Below are 17939 nucleotides of genomic sequence, written 5' to 3'. Positions count from 1 at the left end.
CAATGCAAGCTAAGGGCTGATGCTGAAACTCTGGAGCCGAATCTTAATGGCACAGAGATGAAAACCAACAGTAGAAAGCCTGGATCAGAGTACGAGGGAAGAAGAGTCAGCTTCACCTGTGGCGTGACAAAAATCAGTAACGCTTTACCTGCACTTACTTTGGAAAAAAAACCCAAATCTCCTCCCCTCCCAGCACAACCCCTGACAGCTTATCAACCACTGCTTACAGCACCCCAACAGCAGCAGACATTATCTGCACTAGAGGAAAATCACTGGAAAGAAAGCACATGCTACCTCATTACGCTTCGTTTCCTAGAAGCAGGCATCCCCTTTTGCTCATCTGCCATGTGCACTTTTATTTTATTTATGCCACCTTGCAGAGGGCTTTAAAAAAATGCAGGACACGGAGAATAAGGCCACTCATGTTTAGTGAGCAAAACGTTACAGACTGACTCCCATTGCATGGCTATAAGCATGTACACAGAGCAAGGCACTATCTTTAAAAACTCTGAGCAAACTCCGAGAGGGTGTAGAGCCCCTTTGTGAAAGCAAAGGATAGAGCTTAGACTCTGTCCTGCTGTTGCTCGCTACTTTGCTGCTGATTTACTGCTGCGCGCTAAGAGAGAAAACCTCCTGTGTAGCTGTGATGAGCCTCTGATGTGGAAACCTGTTTATTTAAGGAGCAGGAATTAAATCTGTGCCGTCTTTTGCTTATGGATGCTGTCTGGGTTTATGCAGGGACACAGCACGTGCACGTATCGGTGTATTTCAGACCTAGGAAAGGCCAAACTGTCAGTGTCACGACTGACACGCTAGCAGCTATTTATCAGGCCACTTGTTCCTCTGGAAAACTCCCTGCTTCTGTGCATCAAATCCACCATGGAAGGACATGCCACCAAGCAAGGGATGAGAACAGCCGAAGGACCCAGCTAGTGCCACTTGCTCTGCCCGTACTGTCACCCCAGCCCTTGCTGTTTTACACACAGAAGCCTCAAATTATTTTTTGAGCTTGTCCTGGACTGAGTTTAAATATGGGGTCACTCTGTTAGCTGCTCCGTTCCCAGACAGTTTGCTGTTTCCAATCTTCTCCCTCAACTTCGGCAGCCTCTGAAACGCTGGCCTTCGTGCCCGAGGTGCCACAGACTCACGCAGATCTCTGCAGGAGAGCTTGGTGTGGCTGGAGCCCCGTCCCAGAGGGTTACCTGGACAGGCTGCTGTCTGGGCACTGGGTCTGTGCCGTAGGCGTTTAGATGGGAACTGGAGACTTGCAATTCGGCATTGACCATTCCCCATCGTCCTAACTCCAAAACAGAAAACACCCTGCCATTCAAACGGAAGCAGAACTAGACCAACATCCCACGTGCTTGCAGAGATCCTACATTTAATAACTAACGTAGGCACACAGCTCCTAGGGATCCAGTTCCCGACACCTTTTGCACAGAGGCAGCTAGCAGCAACCAGAAGCTTTTCTTGTTTGACAGGTATGTCGAGATAACCTGAAGTTTACTTCGAGCACAAACCAAATTTCTTACTCGCTCCTCATTGCTTGAAGGATCCTAGGAGTGGTCACAGCTTCCCTGATGGTACGAGCCAGCGTATGCCTGTGTGTGTATTTGGGTTTTGTAACCTTTTGTTCCCGGTTGTGTTGCCAGATCTATACGTATGCTGGCTACACCTGCCTTGCAGCCCACACTCTAGCGATAGGCTGAACCGTTGGATATCCTTCCCCTCCGCTCTAACGAGGAACTGTTTGTGATTTTCCACTCATGCATGCAGCCAGGAGGTGGAAATCCACCCATGTTTGGGTAACGCCCTGAATAAAGCCAACTCCTGCACTTGACAAAACGGCACAGCGGATACCAGGAGTGACCTGACCACCATGGCAGTGACCTGGCCACCTCCTCTGCCCCTCCACAGACTTCTCAGAGGAATGCCATTCAGAATTAACAGCCTCAGGGACGCAAGGAGACAAGGGTACAGAGACAGCTTCTCCACTGGTAATGATGCTCACATGAGGAGTCCCAGGAAGGTCGGCTATAAAGACATCGCAGTTGGTACGCAGGGTGAAATTCACCTCTCAGCTTCGATATAAGGCTAAGATAGGATATCTGAAGACAACTGATAAAGAAGGATTAATCTACCTGTTTATTATCTGGACTGCAGCACAACCGAAAAAGAAAGCAAATGCAATCTCCTATCTGCAAATTGGAGAGCTAACGAAACATTCTCTTACCTGGATCTAATGGTTCACAGGCACAAGAGTAATGCGTGATATAGTCCACCTTGAACTCGGAGTTGATCGGGTAATGATCTGCCAGCTTAATCATCTTCTTGAAAGCATCGTAGATGAAGATGAAGCTAATAAGGGAGGAAAAACCTTCTTCGGTGAAGCGGGTGAAGTACTTGACCAGGAAGCTGGCATCGGTAGCGACGAGAATGAGACACTGGAAGGCTGACCAAAGGCCGATCCAGAGACGAAACTCCAGGTAGTCAAAATCATTGTCTCTGCAACAAGACAGGGGTGGCAGGAAGGGAAAATATCGGGGTTAGATAAATCCACGCAGGATCGTGACTTCCCAGTGAGAAGTGGTGAACGCACAGCCTCTGGGACCTGTGCTCACTTAGACTCCGTGAGAGTCTTCCCAAGAGCTAAGCTCTCCGTTTTCAGCCAGCCAACTCCATAAATGTATGCGGTGCAGTTTAATAGCCGAGGTGGCAGAAAAGCATGCAGAAGTGATCGCCCTTGCTTACGCCTCCACTAATAAATGTTACCAGTGAATTCAAGCTCTTTCTACGCTTCCCAGTAAAACTCTTCCCTTGGCAGACACTCACAGAGCTGTAAAGGCCCAAACATCCAGCTGTCCAGACCAAGAGCAGCTCAACGCCGACAGCTTTCCACCAGCTGAAGACGTAACCACAGTTTACAAATCTCCTTCAAAAAAGCAATCTCCTGCCAAGCCTCACGCTCGGGAGACTGCATTTCCATCTCTCAGGCCCTTTGCACTCTCTGCAGAAATCAAAATGTCAGCAGGAGAAGATCAAGAAGTAGAAAGCAGAAGATGACAAACCCTGGTGCCAGGATGTGGCAGGCTGTGGGGAACGATGGACCGAACGGTATCGTTCCTTCCCGGGAAGTTTGTTTGCCCCTTGGTTGCTGCTCGAGGCTGCCGTGCCCTGACGGCGCAGAGTCCAAAGGCAGGCTTTTAGGACCTAACAGATGCAAAAAGCGAACACCAGAGCAGATAAGGCCCTGCCAGGGAGGTTACTGCCTGCTCCGGGGAAGGGAGCGGGAGGCGGTGGGGCCGGCTGCCCCAGCCAGCCCGCCTTCCCTGGAAGCCAGGAACCCTCCCCAGCCCAAGGAGAGAGGAGGAAGGGCAGTTTCTGTGGAAAGTCTCAGAGCAAAGTCTCTAACAGCGTCGAAAAGCTCTGGGGAGGGGATGGGGCCCAGGAGTTTATCCCTTCCTTCCCCCAACGACACCAAGTGCTGTAAGAAAAACTGAACGCCTCTCCCTGTGAGCCTGCCTTTAAATAAAAAGCAGCAAAAGCCGTCTTCGAGACACCTTAGGATTGCAGGCTACACCAGATAACCACCCACAGCTCTAAAACTTAATAGCAGAAAAGCATCTTCAAGTCCCGCTCCAAGGCACGAGGGAGAAGGAGACTGCTGGATTTGCCCTGCAGCACAATCCCTCCAGGCCTGTTTGCGGTGAGAGGACAGGCGTGGATCAGCATCGGCTCCTCCAGGGAACCGTGCGTGCCTCGGAGAGGGCTTAGCTCCTACTACCAGGGGCGGTTTTAGCTCAGCCGCAAAACACTCGGTAGGGTGCTTTTGCAACCTGGCAAAACTGGATGCCTTCAGAGCTGGCTACAGGCTGGTCCCACCATTTACTCAAGTCCCCGGTGCAGATGGACTCCCTCAAACCTTGCGTAGTAATACCGAAAAATGTCCTTGCATCTCCCATGTACCTCTTTTTACACACTATTTCCAGGAACACACGGTGCGCTGTTACACACCTCTACCCTTTGTCAGCATTCACCCAAAGGCGGCAAACTTCTGCAGCAATTTTGTACGGCGCACCCCAAGCACCTACCCCACCACCAGCAGAAATCCTGGCCAACGGAGGGGCTCGAGGGCAATTTTCTAGTGCATGGTATAAAACTGCCGAGTAGAGAACAAAAGAGCACCTCAACAGGGGGAACTACAACCTTGTGACTGTAAAATGGGAGAAAAGGCTGCAGACCAGGCAGGGCGCCAGTTAAAGGCTTGCTGCTGGGCAGCATCACGGATTTCTGTAAGGATCCTGGGTCGGATGTCAGGTAGGCTCAGACAGGGTCGGGCATCTGCTCTCAAACCAAGCCTCTGCCAGGCTCTCTTCTTACTGTAGATAAACATCTCAGGGAGGGCTGCAGCCTTCTCACACTGAGAGTCTGACCTGGAAGAGGGGTAAGGAGCAAGGAAGAAACAAAGTGATGATTTAGAAAAAGAGAAGGGGAAAAAAAAAAATAAATAAAAGACCCCAGTGACAGCTCTCTGAAATATCCAGAGTCAGTGCCTCAGAGAGCAGGAGCTGCCATCCATCTGACCAAGTGGGGAGAAGTCGGCTGGCAGAAGCCCAGACGGCATCCTGACGGCACACCACTGAAGAACTTCAAAAGGTTTTAAACTACTTTTTTTTTTTTTTTACCCCCTCAAAGTCCTGCAGCACTTCTGAAGCTCACAGAGCAAATGACAGAGCACAGGACATTTCACATACCCAATACAACAGGCTAAGTACTTTTGCCGTGATTCATTTTCTTTCTGAGGTCTCTGGAGCGGAAACTTTCCCAACAGCCCGTTTTTGCGGCTGGAAGGCAGAAGGGCTGGGGTCCTGCTTTCCTGGGGAGCCAGTGCCTCGCTTCCCGCTGCTTCCAGCTTGGAAACCCAGACTCATTTCACAACGGGCATCGGAGAGACTCTGCATGGGAGCAGAGTTCACCAGCCAGGATGCGAGATGACCCGAGGCGTCTTGTGGCATCGACCCACTCTGCCGGCAACGCGGCAAACGCCGCTCCTGCAGGCACCCAAAGCTGGATGCATGGCTGGGTACGAGCGGCTTTTTTAGGTAACTCTCCATACGCACACACACAGAGTCAGACTTTAAATGAATCGGTAGATGGGAAGCCTTTCCAATCTTGCTCCCAGCAGGGAACAGGGTGTTGTGAATATGAACAACCGCAAATGCATTATTGAAAAATCACAGTACTTGATTCCAATTTCCTTGTGAGAAAGACTCCCTGGAAAAATCCTGCCATTCTGCTCCAGCGGGTTGTTAGGACAATAGCTTTTATAACCACCACCTCCTCCTCGCGTTAAAAATAACCACCTTCTCCCTTCCAAAACCGTACAAAGTGTTTTTCCATCTTGCTTTTTTCCTTCCGTGTGCTGCACCTGGGCTTTGACCTGCCCGCCAGATGCAAACAGCTATAGCACGTCTATTCCTGATTTGATTCATTTATTCTAGTCGAAGAAAGAAAAGAAGGGTGCCCCCCCTCGCTCTGCTGTGGAGCTCTCACCAGTTGGCAGCTTCCAGTGTCCCTCCCCGGGCTAGCCTAATTTTCTGTCCATTTTTTCCAGCCTCCATCCCTCCCTGCCCATGCTCCAGTGGGGGGAAGAGACAGCTCAAAGTCCATCTCCTCTGCCCCTCTTTGGCAGGACGGAGCAGACCGTGCGGAGGAGAGCGGCAGTCCCAGGGCCAGGCAGGAGGGGACTGCATTGCTTTTGAAGGTGCACGTCGTCTCTCCACGGCATCCTCGACTCCAAGATGAACTTCTCCCCGGCTTGGCATGAATACGGCTCTGTCTAACAGCAGTCAGAGCGCGCCGAGAGGCCATTCAGGCTTCAAACCCAACAGTACCGATTATCAAATAACACCAACTTTGACAATGCAGGAGGAGAATCGGACCCTGCCCGTTTCATCCCGCCCTGCGCTATTTTCACAGACATGGCTCACACTGCCACAAGCGTTATCGAGTGAGTTCAGAAACCGAATGAAATCATCTCACTCCGAAAGAGTCCAGTGTAGCACTGTGTATGGGGGATTGCATGTAAATACACTGTCTGCCTTAGCAGAAGCTCTGTACCTCAAAAGACTTCTCCGACATGTAGGGTATTCACAGAAAAGACATGATTATATGCTCTCAATTATTTCTGAGTAACTGCCCACAGAGATTAAATATAATGAGGAAGCAGATACAATTAAACAACCAAACATACACCATGTCTCCTGCCTTATTGCAACCTGCAGCCATGTTCAGCTTAGTAATTCAATAGACCTTTTCTAAAAATAACCACCAACAGCCAAAGAGCTGTTCCACATCACAGGCGACTGCTTTTGAAAGAAAGCCTAGTAACGCCTTAACTCCAAAAGCTCTTGGGTTTGTGTACTGAAACAGAAGTCTTTCACAACTCGCAATGCTGTGAACACTCCCTGATGGGGGAAGGGAGGGCTACAAGTGATCTGGGGCGTTTTCTGTATAACCTAAAATTATCTCCTTGCAAAGAACGGTCCCAAGTATCAGTAGTCCTACATGTAAAAATCACCAAGGAATATGCCGAGTCCTTCAGGGATTCTCATTATATTTTGCCAGCATTGCAGATGCGGGAATAGCAAATGAGAACACCTAACAAAACGGGCTCCCTTCAGCTCTGGGCGTCAGCTATCGTCACTGCATCAACGTTAACGTGGTGGGGAGGGAGCAGAACCTCTTTATATCAGTTAAAAGGGAAAAAGCCCAAGAGCATTTAATGCAGCAAAGCTCCACCGAGGAAGTCTGGGGACAAACAGAGGTCGATAACTGTTTCGCTCATGGGTACTTTTGCTTTTGTAAATAGCAGCTATTATTTCAAATGAGTACTGATTTAAGGACAAATTTTTGGTAACCTTGAGACCTGCGGGATTTTGTTAGTGAAATCACCGAGACCTGGATTCCTTTCTTTGCTGCTACGGGAAATACACAGCAGCCAGGGAAACACATGCAGCAGCTGGGGAGGAACAGCACACTGACTGTAACTAGTGCAAACTTCTCATCGAGGACAGACGTGGCCAAGAATTTCCAAGAGGCCCCAAGGAGACACGCACCCACACACCGGGCAGCGCTCTGGGACATGCGTGCCTGTGAAAATCCCCGATGTGATTCCACTGCAATCTCAACAAGGAACAAAGAGATGTTTCATTTCATGCACTAAATCCCCTCCTTCCCCACCGCTAGCCATCTCATTCCCTAGCTAGTATTTCATTAGCGTAAGACATTCCTCCCCTTCTCCCTCCTCCACCCTTGTACTTACTTGCTGAAATTAAAGAGAAGCCGTTCAAAGACAAGGACAGGTCCTGTGCTGCTCAAAATTATGAGTGGCTGACCAGCAAAAAGGCAAAATATCGCACCGGTGACCGCTGTGCCCAGAAAGCTCTCCAACACACCCTACGGCAGACACAGGAGAGAAGTGAGTTCTACTGAATCACCCTTTCTATTAGCACTGTTGCAAGAAAATGAGTAGTTACATCAGTGACCGGGCGTGTGCTGTATGCCGACATGTCCAAGACCAAGGGAAGACCATCTTCTGCCCTCTCCTGCAGCTGCACACCAAGATGGGTTCGTCCCACACAATTCATAGTCACTCAGGATAACCAGCAACCCCCCCTTGTTATTTCTGAGGCCCAGAGTTTAATAACACTATATTGTATTTTATATTTCACACGGGGAGGAGAGCGTTTTCGAAGACCACTTAAAGGATTTGAGAACTCCTTGAACATCTCCCACATCTTTGACAGGAAAGATACATGTTCGCAGGGCTCTTCAAACAGACACGGCAGAGCATGGCTACAGGACAGCGCTGACATCCTCCAGGACAACGGAGGGTGGGGTTTTTTTTTCTTTCTCCAATTGAGCAGACACTCTAGATAAACAAGATGCCTCTCTTTCAAATAACTCTTTTAGTAAGTGAGACACAAACCAAACAAGGCTACTTCATCCAGCAGTCATGTGTTCAGACCCAAGTTCATCAGATGTCACCAGCAAGTAATAAATTCCATATTTAGCACCGGTGACCGCTGTGCCCAGAAAGCTCTCCAACACACCCTACGGCAGACACAGGAGAGAAGTGAGTTCTACTGAATCACCCTTTCTATTAGCACTGTTGCAAGAAAATGAGTAGTTACATCAGTGACCGGGCGCGTGCTGTATGCCGACATGTCCAAGACCAAGGGAAGACCATCTTCTGCCCTCTCCTGCAGCTGCACACCAAGATGGGTTCGTCCCACACAATTCATAGTCACTCAGGATAACCAGCAACCCCCCTTGTTATTTCTGAGGCCCAGAGTTTAATAACACTATATTGTATTTTATATTTGACACGGGGAGGAGAGCGTTTTCGAAGACCACTTAAAGGATTTGAGAACTCCTTGAACATCTCCCACATCTTTGACAGGAAAGATACACGTTCGCAGGGCTCTTCAAACAGACACGGCAGAGCATGGCTACAGGACAGCGCTGACATCCTCCAGGACAACGGAGGGTGGGGTTTTTTTTTCTTTCTCCAATTGAGCAGACACTCTAGATAAACAAGATGCCTCTCTTTCAAATAACTCTTTTAGTAAGTGAGACACAAACCAAACAAGGCTACTTCATCCAGCAGTCATGTGTTCAGACCCAAGTTCATCAGATGTCACCAGCAAGTAATAAATTCCATATTTAATGGGCTCTACAATTACCTTTGGCATGTGTGGCAAAACAGTTTCACTGGAGAAGGCTAAAAAAGCATGCTTGATGCATTCCAACTATAGCTGGACAATATCTACTTTTAAAATGCAAAATGTGGATGAAATATAAATGGCAATAAAATGTGATTATTGACTGAGCGTGCATCCTTCTACAAAAATGGCCCAATTCGCTGGACCTTACCTTGTTTGCTCTTACGGAAACTAACCTGTTTACGCTTGACTGAGTTTTAAAGGAACAACAAGAGCATCATCTTCTACCGAATAAGACGTGCAGCCGTCGGCATCGCCCTCTCCCGGAATACTTACCCAACAACCAGGGGCAGATTTAAGCATAGGCTTATGCGCTTCCTTGTAGCCGTGTCTGAATCAGCAGCCTCATTAATACTGCACGTGCCGAGCAACCAGCAATTAATGGCACATGCAGAACCTTCTTTCCCTCCGTGGTAAACTGCAGGGTTGGGGCTGCAGTTTTTCTGACTTATCAGTGGTAACGCGAAGAATTTAAGTTAAGTTTTGTGGCGCTCTTTCTTGGAAGGACCAAGTTACTGTTTACACTGAGGAAAGTATATTCATACTATCATATGTCAAACCACTGTGTTACTATGTAGAGCAGAAGATTTTTTGATCTACTAAATTACTAGCAGAACTTTCTCTAAAGCAATCATAAGCTATTTTTCTGGCCACAAACGTGATCTCAGAATGCCAGTGGTCAAGCATTGTTATTGCTGGGTAATTGAAGCAGAGCATGACAAGCTGTGCAGAGAAGCAAAAGGTAAGGAAGGGTTAAGAGCCGCCTGTTCCTGACACATGTTCAGTCACCTGTCCATCTAGACAAGCTGCTGTAGAGTGGACAGAAAGAACCTCGCCTTGGCAGGAGGTGACATCCTTGGTCCTTTCCATTCCTAAGTGCTACTGGCGATGCCCATCACTAACAGCCCCAGCCCTTGCGGGGACCAGCGCAAGGGAGATCTGCTTGCTGTGACGCCCCGCAGCCTTCATACAAGGGCTGCGCAGGTTTTTACAGGGGACACGGACGGGAGCCTACGAGCCTTTGCTTGCTGCCTTTGGGGGACTTGTGAGGATGAGACAATTGCTCTCAGGGCAAGGAACGGCATTCGCACAGCTGATCCCCTTTGCTCCTCCCGCATTACTCATGGAGAGGGCCCTCGTGGCCAGCGCATCTGGAATCTCTTTTCCCTGCATTCTTCCACGTGTCTGTAGCTAAGAATAGTGTCTTTTCTCAGAAACATAAAACTCTGAAGTGAGCTTTTAAAGAAACGTTGGCCGTGTCAGGCTCTCTGGGGCAGGCAGTGCAGGACGGGTGATTTTTAGTGCCTGACCCAGCAGCAGTCACATAATTGTTTACAAGAAACAAGCAGCACGAACTGTGATGTGGTAGCCCCCAAAATACTCTTTTCTATGAGGACAAAATGTCTTGGGGAAAACTTCTAGGTGCTGCTCCTCAGCTGTAGAAGCTGGCGTAACCTTCCCTCGCATTTCAGAGTATAAAGATTCAGTGCAGCTCATGCTCTGAGATGTCTTACAGAAAACCATGCTTCCAAACTTTCCCACTGTGGGAATGCGCAATGGTTTGAGCAACACTTGACATGAACTTGGACTCCGATCCCACCGAGCAGCTCCCCGGAGGAACAACTCGAACTGGGTGCCTTGGGACGCTTCACTCCGGCTCTGATGATACAGGGGCATTTGAGCATGAAGAATGCACAATTTTGCTCTTCTGTTGAAAACCTGCAGTCAAAACCCTTTCCAGGCTCCCGCAGCAGCCAAGAGACCTAATGCCTTTTCAAACAAGGATGGTGAATAAAGGTTTGTTGAAAGGAGATGGCAAAAGAAAAGCCAGTTGTGCCCAAACTCTCTTAACCTCTGATCCACCCGTGAACTGTTCAGAAAAAACGCTGGTACTTCAATTTTAAATCAGTACATAAATAAAAACCAGTAAATTGAACTGGTTGTTATACATGAGAAGCAAGTAAGTGTTGAAGTGCACAAATTAGAAAATAATAGACGATGTTTTCCTGCATTGAGCCTTGGCTATGTTATGAACTGACTGGAGGGATTTGTTTTTTCTGGCAACTCAGTGATGATTTTCCTGCACTTTGCTCCACTTCTGTGAATTAAGTTTAATGGCAAAATGGCCACGGGGAGTAGGTGGCCGGGGGGCACATCCACAGACACCCCCCCGCCCTGCCCTGCTGTCACCTCTCCTCTCTGGCTACACCCCCAACTCCCTCCTCACTCAGCACAAAGCCCTGAGAAGCAAGGGACAAGCCGTCGACAGGATTTCTGTGTTGCTTCCTTCTGCTGCGTCCTGGAGTTTTTGTCATTAAGGGCTACACTGTGTTTTTATTTGCTGCAGAGCTTCCCTGTTACCAAAGCAGTATTCTTAACCGCAGAGCATCAACGGTTTCCCTTTTCAACATGGAGAATGAATCACTGAGCTCAAAACAGACTGTTCCTGCAGCTTTTGTCTTTCTAGGGACTTTTTTTTTCTCCGAGCAATAGGAAAACTCAGACTGGGTTTTACCTGCTGCAGAGAAAACTACAGACTAAAGGCAATCTGTGTTTTCTCTTCCTTCTATCTTTCCCCCCGTTGTGTCTCCCCTCCTATGCAGCTCACAGTCTCAGACATACTTTGGCGAAATGAGACTGTCACGTTCAACAAACGAATACCATTTTAAATCAGGGGAAGGCTCCACACTCAGATGTTAATCCCATCGAGAAGGTTCGTGAGCTTCTTGGAAGAATAACCTCACCCCAGCATGAGAGGTATTAAATGAAACACATTTATGCATCAATCCCTGGCAGATGGAAGAGAGCAGAGGGGTCCCCCAGGAGCACAGGGATCATCAGCTCTTCTCCTGGAGGCCTCCCTTCTTTTACCACCCCTCTCCCTCCCCGGTGTACGCTGCGGAGCCTGGCAGCAGAAAGCCTCCCAAGGATAGAGGGGCAGCAGCAGAGAACAGTTGCAAACTATGAACGAGGCCGTGCACGGCCACGCCGCCAAGGACATCGGGCAACGCCAGCAAAAGGCCTCTGGGGAGGCTGTCTCTGCTGGCCCCTTTGCTGCTGGAGGCAGGGGCCAAAGGTAGGGACCTCCTCCCCTTGCAGAGCCGGTGCTGGTGATCCAGCAGCCAAACCAAAAGACAGCAAATGCACGTGTCTTACTCCAACAATATGACCAAGTGCAAGCAATGGGACTGTCGCTGCTTAATGGGGCAGCAGTTTTACAGTTTGTCAAGATGCATGACACATTTTCCAATTTCCTGAAATACAAGGTGCTTCTTTTTGAAAAAATCATTAATTTTTTGTTTTTGGTGAGCATTAAGAAACGATACTGTCGATTTCAGTGGCAGAAAAATATTTTGCTACTTGATAATAAATGTTCATGGGATACAAAGGTAACAGAAAAGACTTTTGGACACAATAAAGTGATTATGTGCACTGAATTTGGAATCAGGTAACCTTTCCCCTTCCTCCCCCTACTTTAAAGACTGTACCTCCTACAGATGCAGAGCAGGCGGACTTTGCTCTGCTACTCAGTGACAGAAGAGTGATGCTCACTGGCGGATCCTGCAGGCCTTTCCATTCTCTACTTCCATTTGCTATTATTTCTTTTCAACGTTGTGCATCATGCATTTGTTTGCATGACTGCTGCGGAGCTGAGTTTCGGAAGAGGTAAACTGTATTTGTACAGGAGAGAGGGAAGTTTGGCACTCCACCAGCTACTGAATCTTATTCTAGCCTGTAATTTACCACAAGGAAGTGCAGAGCTCCGGATAGGTGCCCCAGGCTGCACTGAATCTATCTGAATACAACCTCCTATGTTTTCTTCCTCTTCAAAAAGCCAAAGGAATATTAAAGTGTACTGCTAGAGCATAATTCTGCTCTAGTCAAACACGAAGGACCTACAGCAGTGTTAATACAGATTCTCTTTCCTTTAGACTTCATCTAAAACTGAGCCATCCTTTGAAGCCCCTACTTTTGTCTTCATCGCTGATCCAGCCTGACTCTGGATATGCGATATGGTTCTTAGGATCTGATCTTCCACTATGACAAAATTCGTCTTACTGAAGAAGTTGCATTTTTCTCCTGTGTCGCATCTCCCAATTTACTCGCTTTCCTATGAATCTTAGGGTTTTCTTTTCACTAGAGAGGCAGAAGTCCAGGGATTGTAAGAGTCACGCAGAGGATACAGTGCTATGCTCTGATGACGTGGAAAGTCTGAATCAGACTTAGTAAACTTAGTTGGACTGAAACGATACAACCGAGACACAAACACAGAGTAGATCAGAGGACCTTCTCTATATAGAAGGAGCAAGGACCTTCTCTGTCGCCTGGCCATCTTTCAAACACCATTTAAGGTAACTGCTTGTACAATTTTTCAAAGGACAGCTGTCCAACAGCAGAGAAAGCAAGCCAACTTTCAGTGGAAACACAGGATACCTCTACTAATTGTACCCAGAATTCAAGCTTTGTCGGTGGCCAAACACCCCTCTGACTGTAGATAGCAAAAGGCAACGTATTTGTTGCTTCTGAAAGCTCTTGCTAACCTGCATGTTTTCCGTAGCGTCACCGAGCAATCCTCCAAAAGTGATAGCATTGGTCACTGTGGCCAGGTAGATGAAAAGAACGGCTGAAAGGGCTTGAATATTTAAAGCATCGTAGAAGTCGCTGGCGAAGAACGGTGCTTTCCTCTTTATGTCTTTGATTAAGCCACCACAGAATCTGAAAAGACAAGCGAGAGAAGGCTCGTGCAAAATGTTTTACAGTGAAAGTCACCGAGATAAGTAATCGGAAAACATTGCCAGAAATGAAGTATTATCTGAAAGGAGTGAGATCATCACATTACATAATAGTCTTATTGCAGCTGTGATGGTCCAGGGATATCACTCAGATAACGTTGTAAAGAAAGATAATATCTTGAACATGTGATGCAGCTGGAAAGAGACAAATTTCAGCAACGCGAGCCCTACTTCTGCTGAAACAGACCGCTGAAGTTTGCAGTTCAGGAAGCTTGTCTGTTGTTTTTTTTCCCAGCTATACTGGTTGATATAATAAAATATATTAACTCTAGTCTAAATCCCTGACTGCATTTCGCCACATGGCAGACACAATGGCTGGGTGAGCCAAACAATCCGCTAAACGGAAAAATGCTTCAAACTGTTAACCAGAAAAGAACTAGCAGTAAAAACGCAAGTAAGTGAAATCATCTTGGAGAACAAGAGAGCTCCACTTGCAGACATATTCTTTCTGTACAATCCCAGACAAGACAGTATTTCTCTCTTATAAACTCCATGTGGCTCTGACACTGCCAGCATGAAAAATGTTTCTGTTTTGCCTCTTGCTCCCTTGTACGCAGTTCACCACCGACGCCGGGCCTGTTCAGACACTCTGTACGCAGAGAGGTACGTGGCAGATAGGCACACATCACTTTCTGACCCAGACTCGGGTCGTATGGACCGCCTTGTACACACCAATGTGTAATTTCAGACTTTCAGACTTTTCTCCTAGGATTTAGATATTCTACTAGAACTTAAAAAAATTTAGCGTGGGAGGGAGGTCACAATGCCACCACGAAAACCTGTGTATTGACCCTGAAATGCTGAGCACACTGTTTTATGCCCACCTGAACTGCATTCCCGCTCTAGTGGACTTTTACGTGGCATACACGCAGAGTGATAAAGCAGAGAGTAAGGCCTCGGGCTCTGTTATCTTCTGTATTTCTATCCCATAAAAGCCTTCACCTGCGCAATTCAACTACAACAGGAATGTCTGCAAAAGGGAACGTCTCTGCTTTTGGCTAAACCACTTCCAGCAACCCGAACGGAAACCGTAGCTGTACCTGCCACGTTTACATCCCTTACAGTTCGTCTAACTTCACAGACTTTCAATAGCCAACACCTACCTGGGCCTTCGTTCATTTTTGAGTGCCTCATTTAAGATGCTTCGTAATTTGCTGAAGCTGGATGTTCAGAACCCTTCAGAGAGTCACAGGCTGGGCACTAAAAACCCCAGGGCACGTTTTGGGGTCACAGCTCAACCTGTGCAAACAGTATGTCGGGATGGAAAGCAGAAGGGGCGAAACGGTTCCTCAAGGGAAACGTTGCCACCTTGCTCGGATCACTCCAGGTGCACCACGCTGAGCCGCGCGTTACTGACCTGCCAGTTCGTTGCAGTTCTTCGCAGTCCCCGTGGCCCCCGCCCCCGTGTCCTCCATCATGAGGCGTGTCTCCATTCATCTGTAGATTTTCTCCACCGGAGTACATGTTTTTCCTAGGCAAGAAGGCAAGCCAAACTGAGGCTCACTGCGTTGCCTGACAGCCCCACAAAACATCATCCACGCACAGTTCCTCCAAACAAGGGTTACACAGCCTTCCCTGAAGCCAAAGGAGACTAGAAGGCTGACCTGCCGGCAGCCAGAGTGGAACGTAGCGTGTTAGAAAGACCAAGCAGAACCCCAAAGAGTCTGGATAACCCCTACGTACGTTATTATACGCCTACATCACCACCTTAAAGGATACAGAATTGCGAGAACACCCTCCCTCCAGCTATTAAGAAAGGCCTGAAAATACCTCTAGTACTTTCTAAATACGGACAGACAGATGCAGGTCACTCTGCAGCTGCTCAATAAACCTGATGTTCCCAACGCACCGGCTCTTCCCATCACCTTTTCAGAACCGATGCACGCTGTCCTTCATCACAGAGCTAAACCTGCCCGTCTCCTGCTATTACCTTTTATCTGAAGAAGGAAGAGACTTGGGGGGCTCTATCCTAATGGCTGGATCCCATTCCCCAGGGGGGAGCACAATGACTTCATCCAGAAACTCATCGATGCCAGCGATCAGGTCCTGCCGGTCCTTGGCTTTATAGGCAATGTCATGGAATACCTGCAAGGAAAAGAGAGACTCCGTGTAGAATAGGTTTGCATTTTCTGTAGCCCAGACTCCAGAGGCAGCTACCGAGTTTTAGTCTACAAAAACAACTTATTCATTTTCAAAAACCTCTCAGAAAGTATCACGACACTTGGCACAAGGGTGTGTGAACCTCAGGAAAGCCCCTTCCTTTGGTTGGTCATTTAATGATAGAGATTCTTTTCTTGCGGGCTTATTTCTAATTTTTAGCAAAATATACATTACTAACCTTTTTAAAAATGTTACTAAAGCAATTATCCATTTCTTTTATCCAAAAAAAGAGTTTTCCTATAAATAAGGAGTTTCAATTATACTTTGAGAAGACGCTTTTACAAAGCCGCAAAAAAGTGTCAATCCTCTTCTCCTACCTACTTCAGTCTATCAAAAAACAGGTTAGTTTTCAACCCTGTGACATAGAAGCGATGACAATATTTACTCAAAAATAATAACAAGCAGCACAAACTAGTTTTACTGAAAGGCCTAGTATTACTGATGAAGAGCAAATGAGAGGAGAGAGGAAAAAGAGCATTAATGCCGAATTTTACAGAAAACTTTCGGACTACTAGGAGCGAAGGGGGATCAGCACACGTGATAGACTTAATAAGAACAGTCGGTGGTAGGAAGGAGGACTTTGGGGCTATGGAAACTAGGCCATTGCTCCAAGCAGTGGAATGACAGAAAACAGACGAGCTGAGACCGGGCGAGCGGTAATTAAAGGGATCTGTATGAGAGCAAAACAACATAAGGAGAAAGCAAGAAACAAACATAATGTAAATCAGCCCCAGACGCACAGAGCCCAAGGGACAGTGGAAGAAAGAAGCTGTAAATGAATATTGAAAGCCCAGTCATCTCATTGAGGTGTATGATTAGGGAGTAATTGCTAGCTACTCATGGATAATATGTAAGCACTGCCTGAATGAAAAAGTGCTCTGGGATACAGCGCAACACACAACAGTATGTCCTGGGTGTAACCATTTCTGCGGTAATTACCTGGAGCGTAGCTGCGGGCTACTGTGGTCGTGGAATGCGACACAAGGCGCACACCGCGGCAAGTTAATTCAAAGATTAGTTCGTAGTCTATTTGAAAGAGTGATTGCTAGCAGGAAAATACACACGATGGACAAAAACTTCCTATAGTCACACTCTGATAAAAACATGAAGCCAGATGGAATAATTATGTAAACAGATGGACCTAGGAGGTGACATTTGGATATTTCAGCTTTATGTGTATGCCCATTCCCGTCGACCATGCTGGAGGAAAGGACATCATTATTAGCTAATGAACTGGAACCTGGGAGCACCCATTTCACACAGGAGAAGTCAAGACACCTACCTCATCCGACATCAGAGTGGCGATGGCTCGGCCGATCTCATGATAGGACTTTGCTTTGCCCTTTGGTCCCAGCAGAATGAAGAGAAATCTGACAAACCAAACAGATCGTTCCATTTAGGATAGCAAAATGGATTGCTTATTACTTAATACAATACCTAGACAGAAATTCAACTTTAAAAAGCTGTGGCCCTTGTTAGAGATCCAGAGGCTGCCAGTGGCCTCCACCTAACTTGGGAGTAGAGGTTACACCCTGCAGCCCATCACGTTTACTCAGACAAGCAAGACATTACCCAGAGTTTTTCTCACAAAAAGCCTTAAAAGCAGCCTTGAGACCACTATGGCCAAATGCTGTCACAGCCCTACGCGGAATTCACTACCATCCAGCAACCCAGACTTCAGGATGAGGTGATGGAAGGACATTCTTCCAGTGCCCAGTACCTGGAAGTGAACTATGCACGATGGATGCAGCTCCAGCGCAGAGTGGTTGAGAATCCATGCCCTGTGCACCACAGAAAGCCCATCCACCTCCATGGCGATTTATTTGATCACACGTTACTGGCTCCTTGGAGCTGTTCAATCCTTGTATAAGGTATCTGCGTTAAACGTTTCCCTAGTCGGATTCCAGTGCCATTTACGTGACAACAGCAGCGATGTAACTGCTGCTAAACAGCCAGGAGGGGACGAAAGAAGATTTCAGGATTGTTCACTCCGCACAGCTCCGAGGGCAGTGACACACCTGAGCACCCTCTGTGCACAGGACGGACCAAGCGGGGCCGGCACAGCGGCGGGCACAGAGGTCATAGGGAAGATGCTATTAACTACCCACATTGCTCACTGTAAAGTACGTTGCTCCCCCGAGCTATCAGATAGCACTCCGCGTGCTTATTAATGCTCTGCTGGGGCCGAGATCTCTGCTAC

At 47.6% G+C, this 17939-nt stretch overlaps 1 protein-coding gene across 1 annotated transcript in view; it reads right to left on the bottom strand.

The window, feature by feature from the left end:
• Positions 1 to 17939, bottom strand: part of SLC4A4 (solute carrier family 4 (sodium bicarbonate cotransporter), member 4) — a 205913-nt gene that overhangs the window by 33229 nt on the left and 154745 nt on the right. The window contains exons 9-14 of the mRNA XM_009324028.1: positions 17022 to 17109; positions 15510 to 15664; positions 14937 to 15050; positions 13328 to 13502; positions 7325 to 7458; positions 2234 to 2505 (exon numbers count right to left, since the gene is read on the bottom strand). Coding sequence (XP_009322303.1) covers positions 2234 to 2505; positions 7325 to 7458; positions 13328 to 13502; positions 14937 to 15050; positions 15510 to 15664; positions 17022 to 17109 — 938 coding nt within the window. The remainder of the gene's footprint in view (positions 1 to 2233; positions 2506 to 7324; positions 7459 to 13327; positions 13503 to 14936; positions 15051 to 15509; positions 15665 to 17021; positions 17110 to 17939) is intronic.

This window comes from Pygoscelis adeliae, unplaced genomic scaffold (genome assembly GCF_000699105.1).
Source record: "Pygoscelis adeliae isolate BGI_AS28 unplaced genomic scaffold, ASM69910v1 Scaffold55, whole genome shotgun sequence".
Taxonomy (NCBI): Eukaryota; Metazoa; Chordata; class Aves; order Sphenisciformes; family Spheniscidae; genus Pygoscelis; species Pygoscelis adeliae.
The sequence above is the reverse complement of the archived record's forward strand: the minus strand, read 5'-3'. Positions and strand labels throughout refer to the sequence as shown.